This window comes from Chelonoidis abingdonii, chromosome 4 (genome assembly GCF_003597395.2).
Source record: "Chelonoidis abingdonii isolate Lonesome George chromosome 4, CheloAbing_2.0, whole genome shotgun sequence".
NCBI lineage: Eukaryota > Metazoa > Chordata > Testudines > Testudinidae > Chelonoidis > Chelonoidis abingdonii.
Window position 1 is genome coordinate 45,343,652 of NC_133772.1, and position 26,152 is coordinate 45,369,803.

Consider the following 26,152-nt stretch of genomic DNA (forward strand, 5'->3'; position numbering starts at 1 on the left):
GAAGGAGTATTTTTCAATGTTTTCTTTGTAACTAGAGTTCTTCAAATGTGTATCAAAGTAAAATTTAAGAGGTCCTCTGGAGCTCAAGAACTTTAACAGAGCGAAAAGAACAGGAGTACTTGAACATGAGTACTTGTGCCACCTTAGAGACTAACAAATTTATTTGAGCATAAACTTTCGTGTGCTACAGCTGTAGCTCAAATAAAGTTGTTAGTCTCTGAGGTGCCACAAGTACTCCTGTTCTTTTTGCAGATACAGACTAACAGGGCTGCTACTCTGAAATCTGTCATTTAACAGAGTAAGTATTTTAAATATTTTTTTAGGCTGAAGTTGATAAGAACATTGATCTTCTGAAGAAGAAAGATGAAGAACTTAGTTCTGCACTGGAGAAAATGGAAAATCAGTCAGAAAATAATGACATAGATGAAGTTATCATTCCAACAGCACCACTTTACAAACAGATTCTGAACTTATATGCAGAGGAAAATGCCATTGAAGACACCATCTTTTACTTAGGAGAAGCATTGAGACGTGGGGTTATTGACCTAGATGTCTTTCTAAAGGTAGGTTTCTCAAGACATTTTTGAATGTGCATTGAAAATTAGGTATTTGACTAACGTTTTGGCACTAAAAATTCCTGTGTCTGTCCTGAGATTGTGTTGCTGGATTTTTTTTGCCAAAGGGGAACCAGTAGGTTTAAAAATGTCTGCATTTTTTAAAAAGAGAACGTCAGTTAATAAAAGGAATCCCAGTGCTTGTGAAAAGTCCCTAGTTAACAGCATTGTAGACTGAAGTCCTGTGTTACTAGGCCAGGTGTAATAGTGGCTGTGCCAGTGTGCCTGCCTTGCTTTATCAATGCACTTTCACCCTGATTGTGGAGAAACTAAGTGTAAAGGTGAGCAGTTAGTCAGTCAGTCTCCACCCTCATTCTAGACTTGGTGCCTTTGCTGAAATGGCTAACTAAGAGTTTGTGGTAGTGTGGATACAGAAATGGACACAGACCACCAACTCACTTCCCATAGCCTAATGCTCCACCGTGTTCATCTTTTTCTTCCTTAAATCAGATTTTTCTATTCCAAGCAGAGTTTTAAATGCTTGGGTGGCTTTGGATCAAGACATAGCCGGATACTGAAAGAGGACCGAATGAAAAACACTGGTTTAGGCATTGCCTTCAGTTGGCTATTGGAGGTTGTCTGATTTTGAGGCAAGCAAACCATATGTATGGATAGACAAAGAGATACCCAGAAGCCACTTCTATAAAAGAATCCGCTCATTACCACTGCCTGCCTATGGATTTGTTTGTTTATGAGTATGGTGAAGATTTGACACAGTTTATTAGCTCAACGTGGCAGTGATCTATTTTTATAGGTGGAGTATAGAAAAGGGAAAGAAGGGGAAGAGGAGAGTTGCAGCTTGTCACCTGCTTAGTTGTGGTTATCAGGCTGGGTTTTATAGGGATTACAGCAGAGGTGAGTCTTAAGGGAGGCATTTGCAGGAAGGCAAGGTGCGTGTGGGAGAAAGCCTGGAGGCTTTTTACAAGAGAAGCTGACAGGCGGGTATTAAGGGCTTGGGACACTGGCAGAGCAAAAGAAGTGATATATGTCACAGTAAGTTGCTAGGTTAAGAAGGGTGGGGTGAAGTTGTGAAGGATTCAGGGGTTCACCTATGTGGAGCCAGTTGCATACTTGGGGAGGCCTAAATCTAGGAAATAGTTTACTGAAGTCACTTCTCTTTTTCAGTATCTCTCTGCTTTCCAGTGGTATAAAGGCACACTAAATTGTAGTGTTCTGCATATGGTATGCCTATAAGCTGTCACTCAACTTAGAAACAGGAATTGTAACAAATCTGACCAGCTTTCCATTCCATAAAAAGGTAGCTAACACCACACTGATTCACTGTAAAAAACTTATCTCCGGCATGGAATGGTAGTATAGATATTTTTTAATGGCTAGTGCAATAAAAGGCCTCATCCCTATGAGTCTGTTTTCATTTATAACCTAACAGGTAGCATTGAAATATTGATCCAAACTTTTTGGAATTATAATTCACAAGTATTTCAAACATCTTTTGGCCCTGTGCATAAGAAATCCTTCTAATTAGATGGGAGACATATAGCAGATATTGAGTGACTTGATTTTGACCACTTAACTGAGCAACCAGACATTTTGGCAGCCCACTTAATGACTATCTTGGGGTGCAGGAAGGAAAATAGAGGGTTTGGAGTTGCTGATCATAGTCTTGTCTTAACTTCACTTATAGGTCAAAGCATTTAAAGGGAAGTTGATAGGCTAAATGTTTAATTAAGGATCAGGATGAAAAATGCCATGCAGTGGGCAAAAAGATACCTCACCTTTATTTTGCAGGTGAATAAATCCTGTGATTTTGAAACAAAGTATTAAAAATGCTTAAAATTAAACTGATTCAGTAAACTATTTAACTTTTAAAGCTAGTTGTTGTGTGCCCATCTTAGTTAATACTCACTCCTTTTATATTTCGTAAATACAATGCCTAAGTCACTCAAAAGTCTAGTAGTCTGCTCCTAGGCAATCAATCAGGAAATAAATACTATCAGTTCCTTTTTCTAATAGAAGTTCACTGACATTCCAGTTTGGGCTGAGACTTCAAATCTGGGATTCATCTTTAGTATCCCATAGATGGAGAGACCAGATAATGGCTTAACATCTGGTCCTTAAGCAGGTTGGCTGTTGCATTCACCAGTGCGGTCTTCAGACAGGTATTGTTGTGTCTCATGGGAGGCACAATGATAATCTACAGTAATTCAATTTAATTTGTTATACTCTCCAAAAATCTGAATATATTTTTACCAGATACTTAATTCACTAACAATAAACCATAGTGAATGATACCTAATTGAATTTGATTGCTATTTCTAGCAAAGAAAGTTCTGTGTACTGTGTGTTGCAGTTTGCAGAAAGTGTGAAGTATTTTACTTTGGGACATATTTTGAGGTCCTTACTGTGTTTACTCAAATCAGGATTTGGCCCTGAAAGCCTAAATATTCATTTCCAAAAATAAAATCACATTTGGCTCTCAGATTATCCAAAGTATTAAAATTTTGGATTGCAGATAATCTGTTTGTAATATAGGCCATAAAGTTGATGGCTACACTAAATTGTATCCTCTCTTTCCCCAGCATGTACGTCTTCTGTCACGCAAGCAATTCCAGCTGAGGGCGCTAATGCAGAAGGCAAGAAAGACTGCTGGACTCAGTGATCTGTACTGACCTCTCCAGGACGTAGGGCTCCTTATGAAACAGTCACTCTTTCTTTTAATCAGTAGGTGACCAGAATAAGTTATTACACCATTCAAGTGTAAGATATTTTGAATCAATATATTTTCTTTTTGGTAAAGACTAGCTTTTATTAATGCACTTTCTATTCCTTGTAATCTTTTTTTGTGTTGGTGGATTAATGCGAAATAAAACTTGTTGCATAGTTTTTTTCTTCCTATGTTTTTGTGTAAAATATATACTTCCTTTTCAAATGATACATCTTCCTAGTTTGTGCAACTTTATTTCCCTGACAAACATGCATATTGATAATACATTGCTGAGACCTGGAAACGTCTTTTCTTCAGTGTCCAGAAATAGGAAGAATAAACACAGTTGCTTTAAGTATAGCTTGTATGTCATTTAAGTTTATTATAAATTAAAGAACAGGATGCCCAGTGTAAAGGCTTGACGTCTGTGCTAGATCTTGTCACCCAGGAAATGAGATTTCTTGCAAGGTGACCATAGCAAAAACTGGTGATTTTTTTCCCCCATTCTATGTAGATACTACAATCAAATATCTGTCAGTCTTGCAGTTCATAAAAACAGACAAAATAGGGAATGTTAACCTTAAAAATTATGCTTAGGTACATAACACTTTTACTCAATCACTTCATGGAAGCTTGAAACAAAATCTATTTCCTTAAATTGTTTATGGTGCAAATTGCTTTCTATAATCCATACTAATGGATCCTGCTCTTTTCCCAGGTGACTAATTACCACTGCCTTGTCTGAACAACTTGATGAGGTCATTTGCTTCCTTAGATTAGGGCTGGTATGGGCTACCTCAACAAATCCTTCATGGAAACCAAATTTTCCCTGTCCTTTTCCCCTTCAGATGAAGTGCAGAGGTCATATACTCTAAAGGGCCCAAAACAAGAAGCACACTTCCCTAAGCAATCTGCTGTTTTTATGCTAAATGAAATAACCTGCCTCTTGTAAGAGGCCAAGGAAACCAATGTGTATCTCCCAAAAGAGTCTGATGAAGAGAAATTTCCTCATCCTTGGAGTCTGACTCTGAAGACACCTCCATGAGGAGTTTTAATGCAGATGACATGAGCTACTTGATCACTGCCTGTTGCTTCACTCTCGCTGGGGCACCTGGCATTGGTCACTGTCGGTAGACAGATACTGGGCTAGATGGACCTTTGGTCTGACCCAGTACGTCTGTTCTAATGTAGTGTTATGTTCTTATTCAGGAGTTGGAGCTACAGCTGGTATTCCTTGAAGTTTTCTTTCATTCAACATGGCAGTTTTGGTTGAGTTTTTTTTACTGTCACATAAGTACAAAAACTGCTTCCACTCTCCCCCCTTCCAAATCTCCAGTAATTATTTTTCCTCCAACTAGCTGGTTCTGAGAAACATGCCCTGCTTTCACATTAATCAGGAGCTATGTGTCCCTCCCTACTTTCTTTCTGGACCTAAAGTGGGACAAAGGATCCTGCACTCATGGTCTGTTTCTTTAAATTATAGTCTAAAGGCTGTAACTCAATAATCCAATTTATTTTTTCTTCAGTCAAGATGCATTTTCTTTCCTCCTTAAATCAGCTTGCTACTATGATTTAGGGCCCTTATTAGTAGAGAGTACTTGGAGGTGTTCCCTACAAAAAGGTGATTTTTTTCCCCCTTCCCTACCTTTAATAAGATTTTCAGTGAATATCTATAGTGGGGGAATGGATTACTCTTATTGCTGTTCTGTATGGTTTAACTGCTTCTATTAGTGCATGAAGTTTTAGGGAAGCTGCTAGCCTGCTTCCTTGTATGCACTAGCAGCAGAGACTCCCTAGTATGGCATACCTTTGTTCTGATTGACTTGCCTGTCAACCACCTGTGGAGAGAGAAGGATGGATCCTATTAACACAGATGGCAGTGTTACTCTGTTCAGTTTTACAGGTAAGGAAAAAATCCTGTTTTTCCTTTGGAATGGAGTTTGCATTGGTTTGTTTTAGCTTAATAGCAAGCATGCACTTCAAAACCTTGAATTGTTTTATGGGGTTTTAGTTTTAACCTTGAGTGCCAAAAGTTAAGCTCTTAAATCCCTATTTTACATGTCAAAATACAGAAGACATGCTATTCTAGAGTACTGAGCCCCTGTAGTCGCTGCTCATCTATGTACTGGGATTTTTATGTAATAACTAAGTTAGTAAAAGAAACCCCACTTTAACTGAATATTAAATAGCTAAAGGTTTGAGATAATGGAGCTACAGAAATGGTAGAGAGGGTGTGTTTATACTGAGAAGCTGAATTTAAATATCAAGCTTTTGTGGAGGTGTACTCATCTCTGTATCAGGCAGACTTCAATCTAGCCCAGTATCCTCCCTCTGAAAGAGGCTAGTGCTGTGCTTCAAAGGGACAACTCTGAACAGGGCAATTCTGTGTGTGATCCATGTTTGAGCGCTAAAGTAAAATTAGACAAGGAAACGGAAGTAGCAGTTCATGGTTTATTTGGTGTTAGGGCTGGTACAGTTGAATGCTTGCAGTGGCCTTTACTTGTTGTATACGAAGTCCTGGGTTTTTACATTTCTAGGAACCAGATTTACAGCTATTCCAGTATAGTACACAAAAATTAAGTTCTTCAGAAAAGATATGCACAGAGATTCCGAAGCAGTTAGGAAGATACATTTGGACCTGCAACAAGTTGAGAACTTTAATCTATCAGTCAGAAAGTTGGTCAGAGTTGGTTTGCCCCCATCTTTTGTAATACAAGAAATACGATGGTCTCTACATTTACTACACAGTTGTGAAACCAGTTATATTTTTCTGAACTGACTTAAGAGAAAAAGGCAGAGAATTTTGCTAGGTGGTGGTGTTTTACAAGGAGTGCTAGATCTACTTTATACCACTTAACTGTAATGACTAGGTTGTGATCCACCTCTGGCTACAAATACTGGTTTTGGTGAATAGGAAAAGAAAGCCACAGAATAACTTCATACTCTAATTTCAGGAAACTGAGTTGGTCATAGATTTTAGCTTTACATGTTTCTAGTCAGTACCTACATCGAAGGACTTGACCTACTTAAAAAGTGCAAAAGACAAATCCCCTATACTGTTGTATAGTGAAGTGCTAGGACAGAAGAATTAAAACTGCAGTTCCTTCTGGATTCCCCAAAGTGTATCTGCACTCTTCCGTAGCTGTTCTTCCTCCTCACTCTTCAGAGTCATCTTTACTACATCTGTAATGCCATTATATCCCAACACACAAGGAACACTTAGGAAGACATCATCATGTATTCCATACATGCCCTGAAAAGGAAATAGAAGGATATTACTAGATTATATGGGTGTCTTATAACTTTTGTTTACTTTATTTTCAAGTATTAGCCCATCCTGTTACTTCTTTTAAGCCAGTGGTCTAAACTGTTAGCCAAATTTCACAAGAAATTAGGCAGCTCTGGATATCAATATGTACAGCTGTAAATTAGTTTCTCAAAGCAGAGAAACTGCCACCATTCTTGTGTTAACAAGCTGCTGCTCACCTTAACCATAGTAGAAATTGGGTGCACCCTCTTTAGGTTTTTCATAATAGTTTCAGCTAGATCTGCCACAGAGAGACCAATAGCCCATGACGTGTATCCCTTCAACTTGATCACCTCATAGGCACTGCAAAGGTAAAGAACTTGCTTTACATTTTCTAAAAACAAAATGGTTAAACTGAAGTTTATTATAACTTGGATTATGAAATCTTAAAACAATGGATGAGTGCCAAAAAAATCACCCAACTCAGTGGCATCGCTCCCACTGACTTTCAGCTGGACTTGTGCCCTTCTACAGGATTAAGCACTTCTAAAAACTCCACCCATTCTGTTTCAGTCAAGCACCGAAGTACCTGTTAACCAGATTTAAAGTATTGGGTTCTCCGCACTGAAGAAAATTAGAGGTTCATTACTCATCTGTGTAAGAGTTCTTGGGCATACAAGATTGCAGCTCACCAGAAATTAACAACTTGTTTTCTCCATTAGACTGGTGAATGTTAGCTACCAAGGCTCCCTATTAAGTGGTATCATTTCTGTATCTTCACATTTGTTACTGTTACACTGATACTGCAGCAGATTTATAATACCATAACATATTTGCTCCATTTGACATTACGCACTGTAGTTCTGTGCCATTTAAGAGTAAAGCAACTTGTTCTAGTATAGAATTGCTCTTTACCTGTCCACCACCTGTTTGTGGACCTCTTTCCAGTGCTCTTTGTCTGCATCAGTTCCTATGTCAGGGTGCAGAGCCTTCAAGGAGACACCAGCAACATTAACTCCACTCCAGACAGGTACTAAGATAAATACATAAAATTAACAAGTTACTTCACAGTACAGAGCATTTATCAATCCACCAGACAAATCCTAATTTCACTCCACCCAAATATAAACTGACAATTAGCGTAACACTTAGAGTGAATCTGTTGCTATACAAGTGTCATTGCGGCTTGGGTGTAAGAATTTCATTTTTTTAATAATGAAAATTAAGGTTTGTATATCTTACAGGATTAAAATAGGTCTTGTGAACCTAGTCCTGTCTGAGGATCTGAGCCCATTTCTTTACCTTTGGCATCTCAAGGTTAAAGGTGGTCAGTCTGTGTTTTTTAAATTGGTCAAGGAATGAATTGACAATAAGGGACTATTTAGATAGTTTCATGAGGGGTTGGTGAGATGAGAAGGGAAGGAATTTTGAAGTCTCCCCTTCCCAGACAATGTTGTTTCAACAATCACTTGAAGGTCTGTTGAACAGAACAAAACACTCTTAGGTATTCCTGGCCTAGGCCTGCACTGAAGTTCCTTAAAGGGGAGGGGGGGGCAAAAATGCGTGAAGACTCAATGACTGGAATTAAAAATCAAGTCTAGGGCCAGTCGGACAACAGCAGCAGAGAGTCCTGTGGCACCTTATAGACTAACAGAGGTTTTGGAGCGTGAGCTTTCGTGGGTGAATACCCACTTCGTCAGATGCATGTATTCACCTACGAAAGCTCATGCTCTAACACGTCTGTTAGTCTATAAGGTGCCACAGGACTCTTTGCTGCTTTTACAGATCCAGACTAACACAGCTACCCCTCTGATATCTGACAACAGCAGCATTTTTCAATAGGCCCTTGCCAGGAAGAGCTTCACCCTCCCACTCTTTCAGCTCCCTGCTGGAGAGTTCTGGGAGAATTTAGTCTGCAGGTTTTGGCCCTTCTTGGGTTACAGTAATGACCTTTTCTAACAGAACAAGCCAAGTCAAGTATAGATGATCATCTGTTACTGCATACCACAGCTAAGTTAAGGAAGGCAATGCGTGTTTCCTTAAATTGCCTCATGTGAAGGTCCTAATGAGCAATTCTTTGCAAAAAAGATTGAATATTAGTGTTTCCTGGGAACTTGGTAGAGTTTGTCTTGACCCCTTACTACCTAATTTGTGGTTTTTAAAAAAAGCCACAAACAGAATAAAGCTAAAGATAAGAAGAGCTTCATACGTACCACTAGAATCTCCATGCTCTCCAATTATCCACCCATGGCAGCTTAGAGAATGGATGCCCAGTTTCTCCCCCATAAGGTAGCGGAAACGAGCAGAATCCAGATTGCAGCCGCTACCAATAACACGGTGTTTAGGAAAGCCACTGATCTTCCAGGCCACGTAGGTCAAAATATCAACTATTAATACAATAGCCAGGTTAGTAAAAGGACTTGATGAAAGACTAATGAAAAAATTCTAGTGCCTTGTTTGACAAACAGTCTATTCCAACTGATTCTTGTGAGGGGTCTATCTGCAAGGTTTTTTGTTTTCTTTTACACTAAATATACTGAATAGAGCAGAGAACTGATATATACTGTCCCTATATATATATATATATATATATAGTTGCTTATTAGCAAAACCACCTTTTCAGCTACATGAGAGGCTTAAATTACTCATCTGTAAGAAGTGTCAGCCTCCATTACACACAGTTCTGCTTCAAGAGCTTTATAGAAGCAATTACAGGCAAGTTTAAACTGGAGGATCACTGCATCATCCTCTTCCTAAGTTCTGGGCTGAACTGGGAGCTTGAGGCAAGTAGTCTCAAATCCCCAGCCCAGTAAACTATATCAGTTTTCCCCCTCTCTGAAACATGCTGCCCTATTCCATAAGAGCCAGGGAACCAAGGGTTTTATTAAGCAGTCCTAACAAGCCTGACCTGGATTTGATACGACAAGCAGTGTGCAGTCAGGGCTGTACTTGACAACATTGGGAATGATGAATTTGAAGATGTTCACATTGCGCTGGACCAAGTTAAGACGACTCTCTCCTTCTTGCTGGCGTGCACCAGCTGTGATGATAACCAGCTTGGAGTGTGCAGTCACACTGTAGTCTACAAAGAAAGTGTCAAACATTAATTCTTTCCACAGAAAGCTCAGAACAAGCCTAGCGTTCCTACCATCCTCAAGTTAGAGTTCTTAAGTCTGAAGATGCTGAGAGGCCATAGTTAGCGGAATATGGTGCTCTCCTGAGAATCAGTTATCTTCTGCTATGCAGAGAAAGTTACATCAGCATCAATGTGTTGCTGCACAAGTTTCTCTGATACTATAGTAATGGGGTGCATAAACAAGTATGTATAGTAATGGGAGGGATAAATGAGTATATGTCAACACAACACTCCTGTGAGATAGGGAAGCACCATTCTATCCATGCACAGGATGTCTGGGGCAGGGCAGAGCAGAGAATTGAACCCAAGTCTCCTGAGCCTCAGGCTAGTGCCGTAACCACTTCTCCTGACTAGCTCTTTGTTAGAGTGTGGTGAGTACTCTTCTCTACAGCTATGAAACGTGGACACACTGTGGCAGACACTTTAAGCAACTAGAGCATTTTCACATGCGCTGTCTGTCTCTCCCATGTATCGTCAAGTGGGTGGATGAGATACCAACAAGATCCTGGACCAGTGCTGCATGACTAGCATTGAATCCCTGATAATACAAGTACAACGTCACTTGGCAGGTCACCTCATACATATGGATGATACACAACTCACAGTCATGTTTTATGGACAGTTGAAAATGGGAGCATGTACACTGGGAGGGTAACAAAAGTATTAAAACACCCCCAAAGCTTCTCTAAAAGCTGTTCAAGTCAACCCTAACACATGGGAAGCTGCTAGGGATAGATCAGGATAGTGACAGAGCTGTTGGTCTCTGGTTAAAAGCCACTGAGAATAGCGATACAGAAAAAGCTAAAGAAGCACAAGTGAAGAAAGCAGGCTGCGGCAAAAACATACGGCCACATCTGCCTGCCACGTGGTTATAGCTGCGGATCCCTTAATTGATTGCTCTTGGGTGAATGTAAGCCACTGAAACAAGGACTCATGTCAGCTATAACAGGAGACTCCAACAATGGAAGGACGGAGAAGAAAGCCCTGTTGGAAAGGCTCAAATATTACATCCCATGGAATGTGTGTTTTCTTTAAAGGAAATACTGGGTGCACTGCGGCTGATGGTAGCCCTAGAGAGACAAGCCTATCTGGACAATAGCTGAGGTCTAGGTAGTGGTCTTGCATGCATCTCTGGCTAGTGTCAGTATGGGGTGACGTTTTACAATTTTATTTTATTTTTTTAACTACACAAAGTGCCTCTGTTCTGATAGGACCTGTCTATGGATGAAAAGATTACTCCTTGGCTGAGAAATAAGTAAACTATGCACTAACACTTGCCGTAGTCACTAGCTACTGTGAAGTTTAAACTTGCATGATCTGAGCTGTTTATAGCCAATAGGAGTGGTAGACAAGAACACAAGTCATGGTGGTGATTACCCAGCTGCAGAGAAAAGTGATCTAGGAGGATCATACAGGTAAGCTGAAACACTTAAAAATTTTATTTATTTTTAATAATGCAAGTTCTAGCCCCAGTGGCCAATTCCAGAACACAGGAGTGTTCACCTCCACAAGCTTTAATGAGGAGTTACAAATTCAAATTTGGCAGCTATGAACCATTTCTCCCCCCCCCTCCCCCCACACACAGAAAAGCTACAGTGAAGGGCAACAAACTGATCAGCGATATGGAACAACTTGCCTATGAGGAGAAATTAAGAAGAGAGACAAGTAAGGGCAGGGGAATAGGATAGAAGTTTATAAAATCGTGACTGGTGTGTGAGATGCTGGAAGACCAGGTGCTAACTTGTGTCAGGGTCCCCATGTCAACAGAATGATTCCAGCTATGCATTTCTCAGTAATCTGGCTCACCAGTGTGGTTACATGAGGTATTAGAATTACAAGAATGTGTTTGTTTGGGAGTTGCTGCGTGCATTAACATCTGTAGTCCACATTGTAAGGACATATTTGAGTGGTTCTAAGTCAGACAGGAGGGGCGTATTAATCAGTGTGAAAGGCTGATCTTCCACAGAGATCTTCAATGGAGACTCCATGTTTAGGCTGTTCTTGTGCTTGGGGAGTTTACACTTGATTGTGAGTTCTATACTTAGATTTCACCAACCTGGAGTTTGTGCCCTGTTTCCTAAATAAGCAGCAAGTTAACATCCATAAAGAAGTACTTCACACAGTGCAGAGTCAACCTTTTGAACTCATTGTCATGGAATGCTGAAGGCCAAAATATAATGCGGTTAAAAGAAGAACTAGATAAGTTCATGGAGGATAGGTCCTTCAGAGGCTATTAGCCAAGATGGTTAGGGATACCACCCCATTCTCTGGGTGTGCCTAAGCCTTCAGCTGCCACAAACTGGGACTGGGTGAGACAATCACTTGAAGTTGTCCGTTCTGCTTATTCCCTCTAAAGCAGCTGGCACTTCTGGTCTGACCCAGTATGGCTATTCTTACGTTCTGTATGAACAGAAACAGATTGAACCTGCTGTTCAATACTAAGACTTAAAAGATCAAGTAACACTTGGATGAGCAACTGTGTATCTGAAGTGATGGTCTCCATTTAGAAACTGTATTTAAAAAATAAACCCCCAACACTAACCTTTGCCAGAGACAATTTTTGGTGTTCTAAGGAAGAGACTGCCATGCTGGAGATCCAGCATCTCTCCTCTCAGCTTGTCCTCTATGACATCAACAAGGGCAAGTTCGTCAGCCAGATCCTACAGGAGGCCAGAAGCACAATTAAAGACCAAATTTGTGTGCTGGATTTCTGAATTAAAATGTTTCACTGTAATCTGAAGTCAGACTTTAGAAAGATGGCAACAGCATAAATTAAGTGTAGTTAGCCAACTGTTGCTGTTCAGGATCAGAAAACTCATTCTAAACCAAATATTTCAGTTAGCTGGAACTTCTATCAATGTCATAGCTTTGGGGGGGGGGGCGGTGTTGAGTATTGAAACTTGCAGTAATTTTCTTATCTGTATTGCACCTCACAGTGTCACTAGACTGTGGAGTAAACATGTTTCCATACATGTTAACCTGAATAAGACAAATGGTTTATGAAGCATACTCCAACAGCTAGCAGTTTATAAATGACTACCTTACAATAATGAAAAGCAAGCATGGTGTAATCTGTGGTATGATCAATAAATGGTTTGGTAATTCAGTGTGGAGAATGCAGTTCAGATTTACAACAGACCAGTCCCCGACCTCCAAAAGTTCCAGGAAAAGATTACTTTCTAGAAGTGACACTGCATACTCTGTGCAATACATACATTTACATTCAGTCCAGCATTTCTCATATCTAAGCTGGAATTACTTCCAGTATATAGTGGAATAAACAATTCAACAGCTCAATTTTCTCCTTGTTTAAAGCCAAACAGCTTTAGGCATTCTGGTAGTACAAATAAAGGTTTGGGATCCAGATATATTCTATTCTGTAATTATCCACCCTGGGCAGATAGCCAGTAGAACCCCATTTATCAGACCTTCCATTATCTGGCTATGTATTAACCAAACAACCAGCACGCACAGGTCCAGAAGCGGGTGATCTTTGTGGCCACTAGACAGCACTGCAACCTCACATTTTCCTATTCTCTATATAGGATTTTTCCATTATCTGATCTGGCCCCGGTCCCAGTTAGATCAGAAACATGGGGTTCTGTACCGGAAAGTCAGAAAGCTGGCAATTGTTGGGGAAACATTTTAATAGTAAATGTTATTTTTTAGCTCATGTATAGCTAAGATATAAGCCAATAGCTATATTCCAATTGGCATTTACAAGGTGCAAAAAACCAGCCAGATAAATTAATATTTTAGCTATGCTCCACAGCTTTCTTTGGTCCCAGATGGAGGATGGGTAAACCTTGACACTCACCTTCATCAGGATGCTGATTGCACAAGCCATGCCGACTGCGCCAACCCCAACCACAGTGATCTTGTTGTGGGCATGACTGTGCTCCTCTCTGTGAATGTTTTGAATGAGAAGATCCTTAACAGACATCCTGTAGTGCTGAAAAGAATTGCAGTGTCATGTAATTTCTCTAAGCATATGAGTTATTACTATAGCTCTGAAGTGAACTCAATGTGCATATAATCATGGATCCTGTTACTAAGCAAGAAAGTTAGGCGTGACCACATAACTAAGACGGTGATGCTGCTTGCAGGAGAGAGGCCCAAACTGTACATTCCCATTGAGAACTTGTGGGTCACGAATAACTATAAATTGATTTAATTATACTACGCAAGCTGATTAGGATTTGCCCCAATAAGGCATTATGGGCAGCGATTATACAGTTGGTGTAGCACTCTAGTAACACGTTCCAATATTAGGAGAGAAGACTTTCTTAGTTAAAGAAAATCACGTCTCTGGGTTTCCGAGTACAGCACTGTCTGGCAACAGGTATTCTACTGCACCAGCAGCAAGGGGCTGGTCTTCACTTAAAATGCTGCAGCTGTGTGGCAATAGCATGTCTGTGTAGCCACTACCTACGCAGATGGGAGGGTGCAGGTAGTCCACCTCCTCAGGAAGCAGTAGCTAGGTTGACAGAAGAGTTCTTAACTATGCCACTCCTGGATTTTCCCCACCTGTAAGCAACGTAGTTATGCTGACCTAACTGTATAAGGTAGATCAGGCTAGTACTAGAGCTAGACTCAGGCTAGGTCTACACTACAAATTACTTTGGTGTAACTTACAGCACTCAGGGGTGTGAATAATCCACCCCCTGAGTGAGGCAAGTAAACCAACTTAAGCGCCAGTCGGGACAGCGTTATGTCAGTGGTAGAGGTTCTCCTGCAGCCATAACTACAGCTGCTTGTGAAGGAAGGCGTTAAGCTGACAGCAGAGCTCTCTCCCAGCAGCTTAGAGCATCTTCACCTGAAGTGCTACAGTGGCACAGTTGCATCGGTGCAGCTGCTATAGTGTAGACATAGGCTAAAATGACCTACTAGGGCCTTTCCGTATCTTAAGTTCTAGGATACAAGCAGGAAAGACCTCTTCAAGCTCACTTCAGACTTCCCAGTCATGAAAGTGGGAGTGGGTGACCAGACTCCCTAAATTCTCTTGTTAATTAGTTTTAAGGTGCATTTGAGGAATTTTCATTAATGAACCAGTTAATTTTTGTCCCCTGGGTAGAATATTGTTACATGAGGAGTACACTGCACCTCTGGCTTTACAAGCAGAATACTTTCCCTATGGCTTCTGCATTCATAACTATTTCAGCTGCACCTTGTATCACAAGAGAGATAGGAGTTAGGGTCTGGTGAGGCAGCATGAGCATTCATGAACGTTGTTTTAAATATGCCATTAGTAATATATCCAGTTCTTCAGTTACATACCTGCTGGTTAGGTATCTGGCACTATATGGTCCATGCATGTCATTTGATTGACAAAGATGATCAGTTGTTTGGTGGGAAAGTCTTTACAATATTACTTAATTTGAGCCACAGCTTATGGGGCTGGTTCCTTTATTTAAGCACGTCAGATATCCCCATTGGAAAACAACCTTAATGTTAACCATTACTTTTAATCCAATGCAGCAAATTGCTGTAGTTTAAGGCTATGGGGGATATCTTTGGCTGGGATGAGGGAACTCAGTCTAGGAGTGGCTTAGGACACAATTTCAAATTCCACTGACATAAGCAGTAACATATAGGGCAACCTTTTCAAAAGCATTTAAGTGACCTACAAGCTTTTGAAAGTGTTCCCCTCCCCCATGGTTATTCATAGATATCTGAGAGACGTGCAGCTTCTTCGGAGGAGCCGTACAAAGCCACTATCATCCCTCAAAGACAGGGCACAGAATGGGCCAGAACAACGAACCCCCTGCTCCAGCATGTCACTCAGGGTCAGCATTGAGAGGTGCAAGTTTGCACTGCTACGGCTTTGTTTGTCCTGTGGATGAAGGGATTCAGTAGCTAGGATCTATGATTCTGGCCCCTTTCAGAGGCACTTACATACACTTCAAAATAAACTGCTTCTCTCTCCCATCAAGGGGAGGAAAAAGCAGACAGGACAATCCTGACCACCCCTGGGAAGTGAAAGACACTGCACTGTTCTCAGTATGTACAGACAGGCACCGGAAATTTTCCCCTTCCACTTGGCATCAGTATAACTGGTCTTTGTGGAGGAAGGCACTCCAGTGTGGAGTACTGGTCTTCAAACTCCAGCCTGGAGTCACCTTAGTGTTTCCCCCCCCCACAAATTCAGACCCCATCCAACCTTGCTGGTGTTGATACAAGGACTGACTCCAGCTCCCAGTGTGGTGGGCTCCTGCTGCTCTTCTAATAGAGGCAGGGTGCAGTTATCCATGGGAGTGAGGAACCACCCAGCCAGCAGACTCAGAAATGGCACCCTGTGGCCCAACAGCCTTTGTCTTTAGGCTCTAAGTTTCAGGAGAGCCACTGTTGCCATTTGCCCCCTTAGCCAAGTTAAGTGCAGCCAGGGGAGTGAGTAAAAATAGCTGCCCAGATGTATGGGGAAGGAAAACAGGACTTGCTGTATTATGCCTGTGGGACAGGTTTTGCCCAGTGAAATCTAGGAACAGGGAAAGATAATAGGGTTTTTGTTTAAACAGCAGACTCTCTCACTTAGGTGTTTTAGAGTAGGACATATGAGGACTAAGGGACTATGAGTCACTTCATCTTCCTATCACATGGCATCTCATAAGCAGCAGGGTCACACTGTCTCCTCTGTCTAAAGTAGGTTACAGTTATGGCACTGGATAAATGATAAGCGTAAGCTCTACCAGGCTGTCTTTAGTTCATGTGGTACAGAGTCTAGCAGGAAAGGCCCCTCAGGGCCTCTATGCAGTACAGTAGAAGTTAATAATGCCAGTTTTCCTATGTCTTGCCCCTAGTTGTATGGCTCAGTGGGCAAAGAGATCAGAGTCTTGGGCTTTGATATGGAACATCTCTGCTTCCCAGCTCACTGTGTAATGTGAAATACCCACATTTTCTCCACAGGCCAGATTTGTCCTTTAAAGCAGGGGCTCCCACACCATGCTATGTTCCATCCCTTCACATCACAACAAATTTTTACAAAGGTGGTTCATGAACCAGTAAAGATTGGGAACTGCTGCTCTGAAGCATCTCCACATGTGCCAAGTCCTCAGTAAGATAAAAGTTAGAAAATGATACATCACGTTTGGATCAAGAGCCAACAGATGTATTTCATCAACCGTGAAATATACATTTGAGGGATATTATTCCACCTAAGGAGTTAGGGACAGTCATGAAGAATCAAGCATCTGTGCACAGCCTGAAAGCAAGTGCATAGTTCCATTATCAGGTGAAATCAATACTTGATTGTATCTATTTGATATGTGGCTCTGCGCCCAGGTTGTGTTTTAGGACTTGTAAAGCGCTTCCAGCAAAATGCATCTTGCAAAGCACAACCACCAGCTTTTCAAAGGGTCTCCTTAAGCACGAGGCAAATTAATGATAAGTTAGTGCATATTTAGGAGCTAAAAGCAGAGCTATCATCACAAGGTTTCAAAAAATTACAGAAAGCGATGCCATGTAATAAGAAAGCAGTGGTAATTTATAAAATGCCCACCTCTAGAGAAATAACTGAGGACTCCCACGTCTCAAACTTCACTAATAGCACTGGCTCCATTCCTCACGGATCAAATGAAATAGCTATCCAAGACAGCAGATACTGACCCAAAACACACTGGTTGGGGTTTGTTTGGTTTTTCACAATGGTAGAAACATTGGGCATGTTTGTTTAAACAAACGTCACAACAAATATTAACTGGGTTTTTCCCCTTGCACTGTGTCATGTTTGCGTAGCTGTATTTCTTCCTCACAGAGCATCAGATTAACACAGTGGGACGTTGTATTGTCGCTGGACTCCAACACAGAACGGGTTGTCAGGTTGCAGAGCTTAATGCCTTGCCAGACCCAAGTGCAAATGGCTGCGGCTTGGCTCCACACCGCCACCTAGGGGCAGTAACTGGAATGCCAGCCAAGGCTGTTGAAGCAGAGCATGGCAAAGGGCCCTATCAGCAGAGGCAGACTTGGGGGTGGTGGGAGTCCCCGAATTTTACCCAGCACAGGCTCAGAGGTTGGATAGCTCTCTGACGTTTTAGGAGTAGGCACACACCACCATCCACCCACCCCGTGGCTGCTCCCTACAAGCCCTTGCAGTGTTACTGTCTGCAGCAAGCTTTGCTTGATCATAGTGGGGGCTCCCTGGTTTCATCTAGGTAAGATCAGCCCGAGCACCACCTCGGGCAGCCCAGTGCTGTTTCAGATCCTCTGTGTGTTCAGTCCTGCTCCAGCCAAAGCGGGTGGTGACTAGAGGAGGGGCTGGTGGCTAGGAGGACGATTAGTCCTCAGCGTGTGTTAAAAGGGCAGAGGAATTCTGACTTTGCTTGACTAGAGGTCAGGGTCTGCTGCCCCATGCAGTAGTAACCCTCCTTTCATTCGCATGCCTAATCTACCGAGCCACCTCCTATGCCAGGAAGAATGGCAAGGGCCAGCCAAGCTAACTCCCATCCTGTGCACGGATTTCACTTCTCCTCACCAGCCACAGGCAGAAGCTAGCCCCACCTTTACTTTCTAGAATTCATCATGCTGGGTTGCCCAAGGGAAAGTGCTCGGGGATGTCTGGGTGCAGTAATCTGGAGAGGAGCAACAAGGCTCACTGAATGTTTTGCAACCCTCCACGTTAAGCAACCAAGCCACCAGCAACCACAGGATTCCCCCCTCAGATAGGATCAGGTCTTTGCAGCTCGGAGACCCTAAGCAAGCCCGTAAAGGGGATCAGCTAAGCAGGAGCCTGCAGTCCGAGTGTGGCACCATTATCATCCCCAGGGGCATGCCTATCACGCAGCAAGGAAGCATCCTGACTGGACTCGAAGGTCAGCAACAATAAAAAAAAGTTAATTGCATGTAACAGCTCCACAGCAATGACTCACTCGATTATTTAAGCGGATGTTGCAGCTTGGGGAAGAACTCAGAACACGGGGCACGAAGCCACGGTGCCCATTGCTCCAATCCACTTTGGAAATCACAGTGACCCAGAGACTGCAGCCAAAAATCACCACAGTGTCCCCCAAAATACTGTTACCTAGGACTGCTCTAACCCTCCCAGTGCACAGGGGTTGTATAACTAACCCTTGCACCCCCAAACTTACAGTGGTCCAGAGATTAAACTCATCTATCCCTAAAAGCAATTCCGTTACTAGCGGCTACGTAGCCCGTCTCTATACCCCACACCCAAATCGCAGTGACCCAGGGAGCACAGAACAATTATAACCCAGCCGACTCTCCCGCACAAAACAATCAGTGACCAAGGAGGTTATATAAGCCGCACTACCCCTGTGACCCAGGAATCGCAGCACAGATCCCACCTACCCCTCCCTCAAAACAATCCGATGAGCCAGTGGTGTAGAAACTCACTCCCCCCCAAAACAAAAAATAAAAATGATTCGGAGGATTATGCAACTAACACCCCCCCTGCTAAAAACATCCTAGCGGCCCCCGCGTCTCTGCACAGGGGGGGCTGCCCTTGCTCCAAGCGGATGCTGCAGCGCTTTACTCCCCCGCATCGGCAGCCCGCGGCTTACCTGCGCGATCTAGCCAGCAAAGACTGCACAGTGCTAACCCTCCAGCCAGCTCGCCGCCGCCACTGCAGTACCGCTGCTGGGAGAAGGGGGGGGGCGGGGAGGGCGGTATAAATAGGGCTCCGCGGCTGACGTGTAGCCAGCGGGGCGGAGCGAGCTCGGCCAGCTGACTTGCCCACCCGAGCCCAAGTGGGACGTGCCCAGCTGCACGGCTGGGCTGGTGCCGCCGCCTGGGCGCCTCGGGGTGCGGAGCAGGCGTTACTGCGAGAGCTTGTGTGGCAGGAGAGCAGCGGGGTGCAGAGTCCAGCCGAGGCGTGGGGCTAACTGAACCCCCGCGCTGTTTGCCCAGGCAGCTCCAGGAGCTCTACCGCCTTGCATGGAAACCGGGCTATTTGCAAAGGGGCCTTCGCTCCATGCAGAGGCCAGGAGCCCGGAAGACATGCGTGGTACACACTGAGGGGACGTGCAGCGCAGGGGTATTGGTTTTTGAAGATTACCTGGGAGCTAAGTGGAGTGAATTAGCCCCATTTTATGATTGGGGAAACTGAGGCACGGAATATTTACAACCATTATCCGTAACTATGTTAAAGGTCTCTTGCATAAGGGGGTGGGAGCTTTCTTTATAAGGAATAAGGAAACTTGGAAGGATTTTTAGGTTTACTTTTGGAGATATATATCTATATATAAGGAGGATAGAAACACAGGCCTTGCCTGCCCTTGGAAAGCTCTATGATAATTGAAGAATTAGTGAAATTAGGATAGCACAGTAGCCTGAGTAACTGAGTTGGGAAGGGGAATGTGTCTGTTAATAGCTATTTAATGTCAGTGATTAATTAGCATTCTGGAGTAAAGACCACTTTCTCATGCCTTCCCGGACCCACCCTCTTTCATTAAGCTGTGTGAGGTCAGGATCTATGTTGGCCTTGTCTAGACTAGGAAAAATATATTTTTAAGACATGTTAGCTAGCATGTATTGAGTGCTGTTTAAAAGGTGTGTTGCTAGCACCTAATGTAGCCAGACTTAACACCTTTAAAAGTGTGTGTTTAATGGTTATGCTCAACAGTTGCCCAACCAGATAATGTTTTTAAGTGCTGTCTCCGTCTAAACTGGGTGTTAAAAACATGCTCACAGGTGGTCGCTAACATATTTCCTAACCACATCTTTCCACGTTCAGTAGTGATGCCAGTGAATCCCACTTCATAATTTCACTTCATGTGGTTTGCCTCTTTGGTTGTTGCAGTTAGTCTCACAAATTAAGAGAAGCTGTACTGCTATTTTAATTTCTCCCCATACGTGCAGCATCTGCAGTCTCCTTTAAGTGTCACTCTCAGCTGTTCCTGACTCTGGCAGTCTGCCAGTCTCTGTAGCTTCAAGTTTACCTTGTGCTATGCAAAACTCATGTTTTTCTCCTAAATTCTGTACTGTCAGTGGAGGAACCTCCCCTCATGGCTTTTATGCTTACCTACACCATTTCCTCAAATCACTGGTTCCTTTAAGACCCTCATGCAGCTGCTGACATGGCCTAGACCTGCTCTGGAGACCTGGTGAGAAGCACAGCCCAAAGTGGTATGGCTGTGAATGGTAATAGGGCCCCAGAGAAAAATCACAGGTGAGAAAAAGATCACAAACATTTACAGATGCATAAATACACAATTGGAGGAAAGAGTTTTACCTGCACACTTATGAAATCCAGAGACAGAAGAGCAACAAAATATTGTCCATTCTCTCTGTAAATACATCTGTCAGATTAGATACTAAAACCTGCAGGCTGTAACACTAGACACAGGGCTGGTTCCAGGTGCCAGCGAAGGAAGCAGGTGCCTGGGGAGGCCAATAGAAGGGGGCAGCACTCCAGCTGTTGTTGGGGCAGCAGGTCTGGGTCTTCGGTGGCAATTCAGGGGCGGGTCCTTCACTCCCTCTCTTCGCTCGTCGGCGGCTGCTCAATTCTTTGTTTTGTTTTTTAATTTTTTTTCTTCACTGTTTGCTGATGCATCCGGATTGTCAGGTGCTTGTGATGTGTGGCTTGGGGGAGCAAAGGAGTTGCAATAATTGTGGCAGATGTGGAAGGGGAAGCGCTGGTAAAGGGAGGAGTAAATCTGCTGTAGAGTGAATGTAGAAAAAACAAAGTGACTTATTACCATGCTGTCATTTTACATTATTCCCAGTTCACAGAGCATCCTGAGCAATAGACTTGGAAGGAGGGGTCAGGAAGTTTAGTTATGCCTGCCTGGAATCTTCCCTTTCAGCAACTTTATATGCATCTGAGTAGCTCATTGCTGACTTAGCATTTTTTCACATACCAAAATGGAGTTGGGTGCCAGATACCAGGGTCTATAAAATTATACAGGTAGTTAAATGTCATGCTTCAGGGTACAAAATTATCAGCTGGAGGAGAGTTGGTCAGGAAAGAATATTTTTTTCCCATATCACTGTTGAAGATTTTGGCAGTAGGACTAGGGGCCTGTTGACACTAAGCTAAAAGGGGTATTTTAAAAAACCCCTTTGACTAGATGATTTAAAACTCTAGAGCAGAAAGGGCAAGCTGTTATTTAACACTTCAATGGGCTGAGGTGAACTCTAGGTTCCCAAAAAAAGAAAAGGTTATTATTTGTGCACTTTTCATCCTGTAAGCCAAGCAAAATAAAAACAGGCATAGTTTCCAATATACCCCGGTGTTTCCTTTGCAATGATATCAGCTCTGGGCACCTGTGCGGAATCTGTATTTGCCACAAAGACCAAAATCATCTCTCTTGCTTATAACTCCTTCTCTTCACCTCAAGCAGCCGACACAGGTTAAAAAACAACTTGCCCTGTCTGCACTAGAGTTGAGTTAACATAGATTAGCTAACATGTTTTAAAATAGATACTGTTTTTATCCTAGTCTAGACAAACCCAAGGTGGCGATACAGCAAATTGAACACCATGACATGTTGAAACCTGGCTGGTTTTATGAGGTTTGTATTTAATTCCCCTAAATTATTTGGTGGAAAGTATGGTGGCAAATACCAACATCTTTCTTATGTGTGTATTGTGGGGGCGAGAGCACCACCAGGCACACTTGAGAGGAGAGAAATCTTCAGGCATGATTGACATTGATTTTCTGCCTCAGAGAATTTCAAACAAAGGAGGCCGATGCCAATGCAAGCAGTATGGAATGAGCTGATGAAGGACACTGTTCCTGCACTTGGATGGTCTCTCTCCTATTCTCCCTTCCAAGGACGGGAGACCAAATCTTTTTCAGTCATCCTTTTAAATGGCTGACTTTGCTTATTTGGATGTAGGCCCGCATTTCCCCTCTCAGCCCCCGTACCTTACCTGCCTAGCCGCTGCCCTCCATTGCAGCAGCAATGGGTGAGGTGTGTGTATATATAAAGTTACTAAAGTGTTTTGAAATCCTTCATATCTCTGGGGAGAAGCTTGTCCTCTCTCTAACATGACTGGCCTTCTCTCTCCATTTTCACAGGCTTCAAAAATGGGGCCACTGAAATTGTTAGGCTAGATCAGGAGTGGGCAAACTTTTTGTCTTGAGGGCCACATCTTAGTATGGAAATTGTATGGCAGGCCATGAATGCTTATGAAATTGGAAGGTTGGGGTGTGGGAGGGAGTGAGGGCTCTGGCTGGGGGTACAGGCTCTAGGGTGGGGCCAGAAATGAGGAGTTCAGGATGCAGGAGGGGGCCCTGAGGTAGGGCAGGGTGTTGGAGTGCAGGGGAGGGAGAGAGCTCCAGCTTGGTGTATGGGCTCTGGGGTGGGGCTGGGGCTGAGGGGTTTGGAGTACCAGGAGGGTGCTCTGGGCTGGGACCAAGGGGTTCGCAGGGTGAGAGGGCATCAGGGGTGCAGGTTTCCAGTGGTGCTTACCTCAAGCAGCTCCTGGAAGCAGTGGGATGTCCCCCTCTCCAGTGCCTATGCAGAGGCACAGCCAGGCAGCTCAGCGCACTGCCCCCTTTGCAGGCGATGCCCCTGAAGCTCCCATTGGTCATGGTTCCCGGCCAATGGGAGCTGTGGGGGCGGCGCTTGGGGCGGGGACAGTGTGTGGAGCCCCCTGGCTGCCTCTATGCATAAGAGTGAGTGGGAGCCATGACACTGTTTCCAGGAGCCACGCAGAGCCCCGGCCCTGCTCCCCGGCTGGTGGGAGCTAGAGGGCCGGATTAAAATGTCTGAAGTGTCAGATGTTGCCTCCAGGCCATAGTTTGCCCTCCCCTGGGCTAGAAGCACATCCCGTGCCCACTGAAAACAATGGGAGTCTTTCCATTTATTTCAATGGACATTGAGTTAGGCCCTGGTTAAGTAACAGAAATTACCTACACCACATTCTCTTCAGTCTGAATTTTTTTTTTTCAGTGAGTGATATGAGGTAGCTTTAACTGTAAACTACGGCTCACTACTATGCATAAGAACATGGCTTTAGACTAACCATCACATTAGATGTTTCCAGTATTCTGGGTAAAACAATTATACAGCATTAAGAGGTTTTATGTCCATTTTGATACTTTACTGTAGAGTTTAAGGTATTATTCAATCTGGGTGTCTCTTGTCAGTTGCATCTGTCCTTTTTCTTGCAGGAAAACCAACTCAAAGCTGATCCCACCCCCAAGATGAGAAAAGACATGAAGCTATGACATGCACAGGGTCATTTTGGGGGTTCAATTCTGAAGTTCTTGCTAAGACTGTACTCCCAATGAACTCCATTGGGTTTTATCTGCAGAAGCAGGCAGTGTGTTCTGAAGAAAAGATCAGGAGACTGAGCATCAGGACATTCTGAATTCAAATGGGATGTTTTTCTGAAAGATCTGTTCTAGGAATTATTTTGAAGAAATTCCGTGGCCTGTGTGATGCAGGAGGTCCAGATGAGATGATCACAATGGTTTGTTCTGGCCTAGGAATCTATTAATCTACATCCTAGTTTACCCATTAATTTGTTCTGCACCCTGGGATGAATTCCTTCATCTTTCTGCCTCAGTTTCTCCATCTGTAAAATGAAGATAATATTTGTAATGGGCTGGATCATAGGAACCCCCTTGGGAACTGCCAAGTGACGTGCCAAGACTACTACTGTCCCTGCTTTCCCTGCCAGCTCAGGACCCCAGCATCCTGTCTTGCTGAGCTAGACACTCCCGTCTGCTCCAACACAGATTCAGCATCTGAATTACTTGCCCCAGAGCTGCAGGTTTATCTGAAAGCAGTTTACAGAAGTATGCTTGTTTTAACACTCAGATGCCCAACGCCAAACAGAGTCTAAACCCAAATAAATCTATTTTACTCTATATAAAGCTTATACAGGATAAACTCATAAATTGTTTGCCCTCTATAACACTGATAGAGAGAGATGCACATCTGTCCCCCCCCATATTAACACATACTCTGAGTTAATTAATAAGTAAAAAGTGGTTTTATTAAATACAGAAAGTAGGATTTAAGTGGTTCCAAGTAGTAACAGACAGAATAAAGTGTATTACCCAAGTAAAATAAAATAGAACACGCAAGTCCATGTCTAAGAAACTGAATACAAATAAAATCTCACCCTGAAAGATGTTTCCATAAGTCTCTTTCACAGACTGGATGGCTTCCTAGTCTGGGCACAATCCTTTCCCCTGGTACAGCCCTTGTTCCAGCTCAGGTGGTAGGTAGGAGATCCCTCATGATGGCTGCTCCTCTTTATTCTGTTCCACCCATTCATTTATCTTTAGCATAAGGCGGGAATCCTTTGTCCCTCTGGGTTCCCACCCACACCCTCCCCCCCTTCTCAATGGAAAAGCACTAGGTTAAAGATGGATTCCAGTTCAGGTGACATGATCACATGTCACTGTAAGACTTCATTACCCACTTGCCAGCACACACGTATGCAGGAAGACTTGCAAGTACTGTATGTAACACAGCCATCTGCAGTCAATCGTCCTGGTTGATGGGAGTCATCAAGACTCCAAACCACCATTAATGGCCCACACCTCGGCTAATTACAATAGGCCCTCAGAGTTATAATTCATATTTCTAGTTTCAGATACAAGAGTGGTACATTTATACAAATAGGATGAGCACAGTCAGTAGATTATAAGATGTAATGATACCTTACAACAGACCTTTTGCATGAAGCATACTTATATTCACACTCATTAGCATATTTTCATAAAATCATATAGAATCATCACAATATTTAACTACCTCCTCCTTGTGATAGTCTGAGGGTTACTTAATTAACAGTTTTAAAATAGTTAAAAAATGTAAACCTATACAATTGCTAATTATTTTTATCAAGGGGTTCTGGATTGGCACTTAGATGCCAAGCTGTTAGGTGCTTTAGACATACCTTAAGTCGATTAGACTAGACTAGACCCTAAAATGGACTGAGTGAAACAGATAAAAAGGATTGAGATGTCTTTTATTGTCATTCAGTTGATTATGTGATGGCAGGCAGTGGACTTGATGTCCCAAAAGGTCCCTTCCAGTCCTGTGTTCCTAAAACCAGAAATAATAAAGTATGGCTGAGCAAGACCTTTAGCAACTGTTACATGTGTAGCAGGGTGAAATACATTGTATCGTGCATAAAATAATCACGTTTATACATGCCCCTGTGCTCTTCAGTCATCTGCAATATTCCCCCTTCAAAGGTTTGTCCTACCTAAAGAGAACCAAAGGCTCAAAAATGGATCCCCTCTTCGCTTGCACTAAGAGATTTCTATGCACCCAAATAATTTAGTCTCTTTATCTGTTCCCATCCATTAAAATAGCCTCGTGGCAGAGCCAATTACAAAGACCTAGAGTTCTTGCTACTTATTAGAATGAGGTGCTGGCTGAAATCTTAACATTTTTTTTTTGGCGGGGGGAGGGGAGGGATTGCACTGTCATTGGGTGGGCTTAGCTGATGCAATTCTCATTTCTGGAAATTTCCACACATTTTGAAATCTTACTAAAGTACATAAGAACTGCCTTACTGGGCAGACCAAAGGTCCATCTAGTCCAGTACCCTGTCTACCGACAGTGGCC

The 26,152-nt window shown here is 43.0% G+C and overlaps 2 protein-coding genes and 1 long non-coding RNA gene across 5 annotated transcripts in view; 2 read left to right on the forward strand and 1 right to left on the reverse strand.

Moving 5' to 3' along the window:
* The window catches only part of TSG101 (tumor susceptibility 101), a 52,796-nt gene extending 49,338 nt beyond the window's left edge, over positions 1 to 3,458 (forward strand). For all 3 annotated transcript variants that reach the window (XM_075065112.1, XM_075065111.1, XM_032765503.2), the window contains 2 exons: positions 324 to 563; positions 3,155 to 3,458. In XM_075065112.1, the coding sequence (XP_074921213.1) occupies positions 324 to 563; positions 3,155 to 3,244 (330 nt within the window). In that variant the 3' untranslated portion in view covers positions 3,245 to 3,458. The remainder of the gene's footprint in view (positions 1 to 323; positions 564 to 3,154) is intronic.
* A 2,258-nt stretch (positions 3,459 to 5,716) lies between these two features.
* Positions 5,717 to 19,260, reverse strand: LOC116816360 (L-lactate dehydrogenase A chain). Its single transcript, XM_032765507.2, has 8 exons — positions 19,175 to 19,260; positions 13,480 to 13,614; positions 12,205 to 12,322; positions 9,435 to 9,608; positions 8,740 to 8,913; positions 7,442 to 7,559; positions 6,766 to 6,889; positions 5,717 to 6,532 (listed from the first exon to the last, which is right to left on the reverse strand). Exons 2-8 carry the CDS (start codon positions 13,603 to 13,605, stop codon positions 6,368 to 6,370), a joined length of 999 nt encoding a protein of 332 aa, XP_032621398.1. The 5' UTR covers positions 13,606 to 13,614; positions 19,175 to 19,260; the 3' UTR covers positions 5,717 to 6,367.
* A 105-nt stretch (positions 19,261 to 19,365) lies between these two features.
* Positions 19,366 to 24,699, forward strand: LOC116816359 (uncharacterized). Its single transcript, XR_004371698.2, has 3 exons — positions 19,366 to 19,647; positions 22,054 to 22,126; positions 23,734 to 24,699. It is a non-coding gene; the product is annotated as an uncharacterized LOC116816359 (long non-coding RNA).
* Positions 24,700 to 26,152: the final 1,453 nt, after the last annotated feature.

Bases quoted from the DNA above. Each gene is read 5' to 3' on its own strand.
- LOC116816360 (XM_032765507.2), bottom strand. From the start codon at position 13,605: ATGTCTGTTAAGGATCTTCTCATTCAAAACATTCACAGAGAGGAGCAC. The intron at 12,323-13,479 runs GTGAGTGTCAAG...GGCCTCCTGTAG, and splicing joins CAATCAGCATCCTGATGAAG to GATCTGGCTGACGAACTTGC. The intron at 9,609-12,204 runs GTTAGTGTTGGG...CTTTCTTTGTAG, and splicing joins AAAAATTGTCTCTGGCAAAG to ACTACAGTGTGACTGCACAC.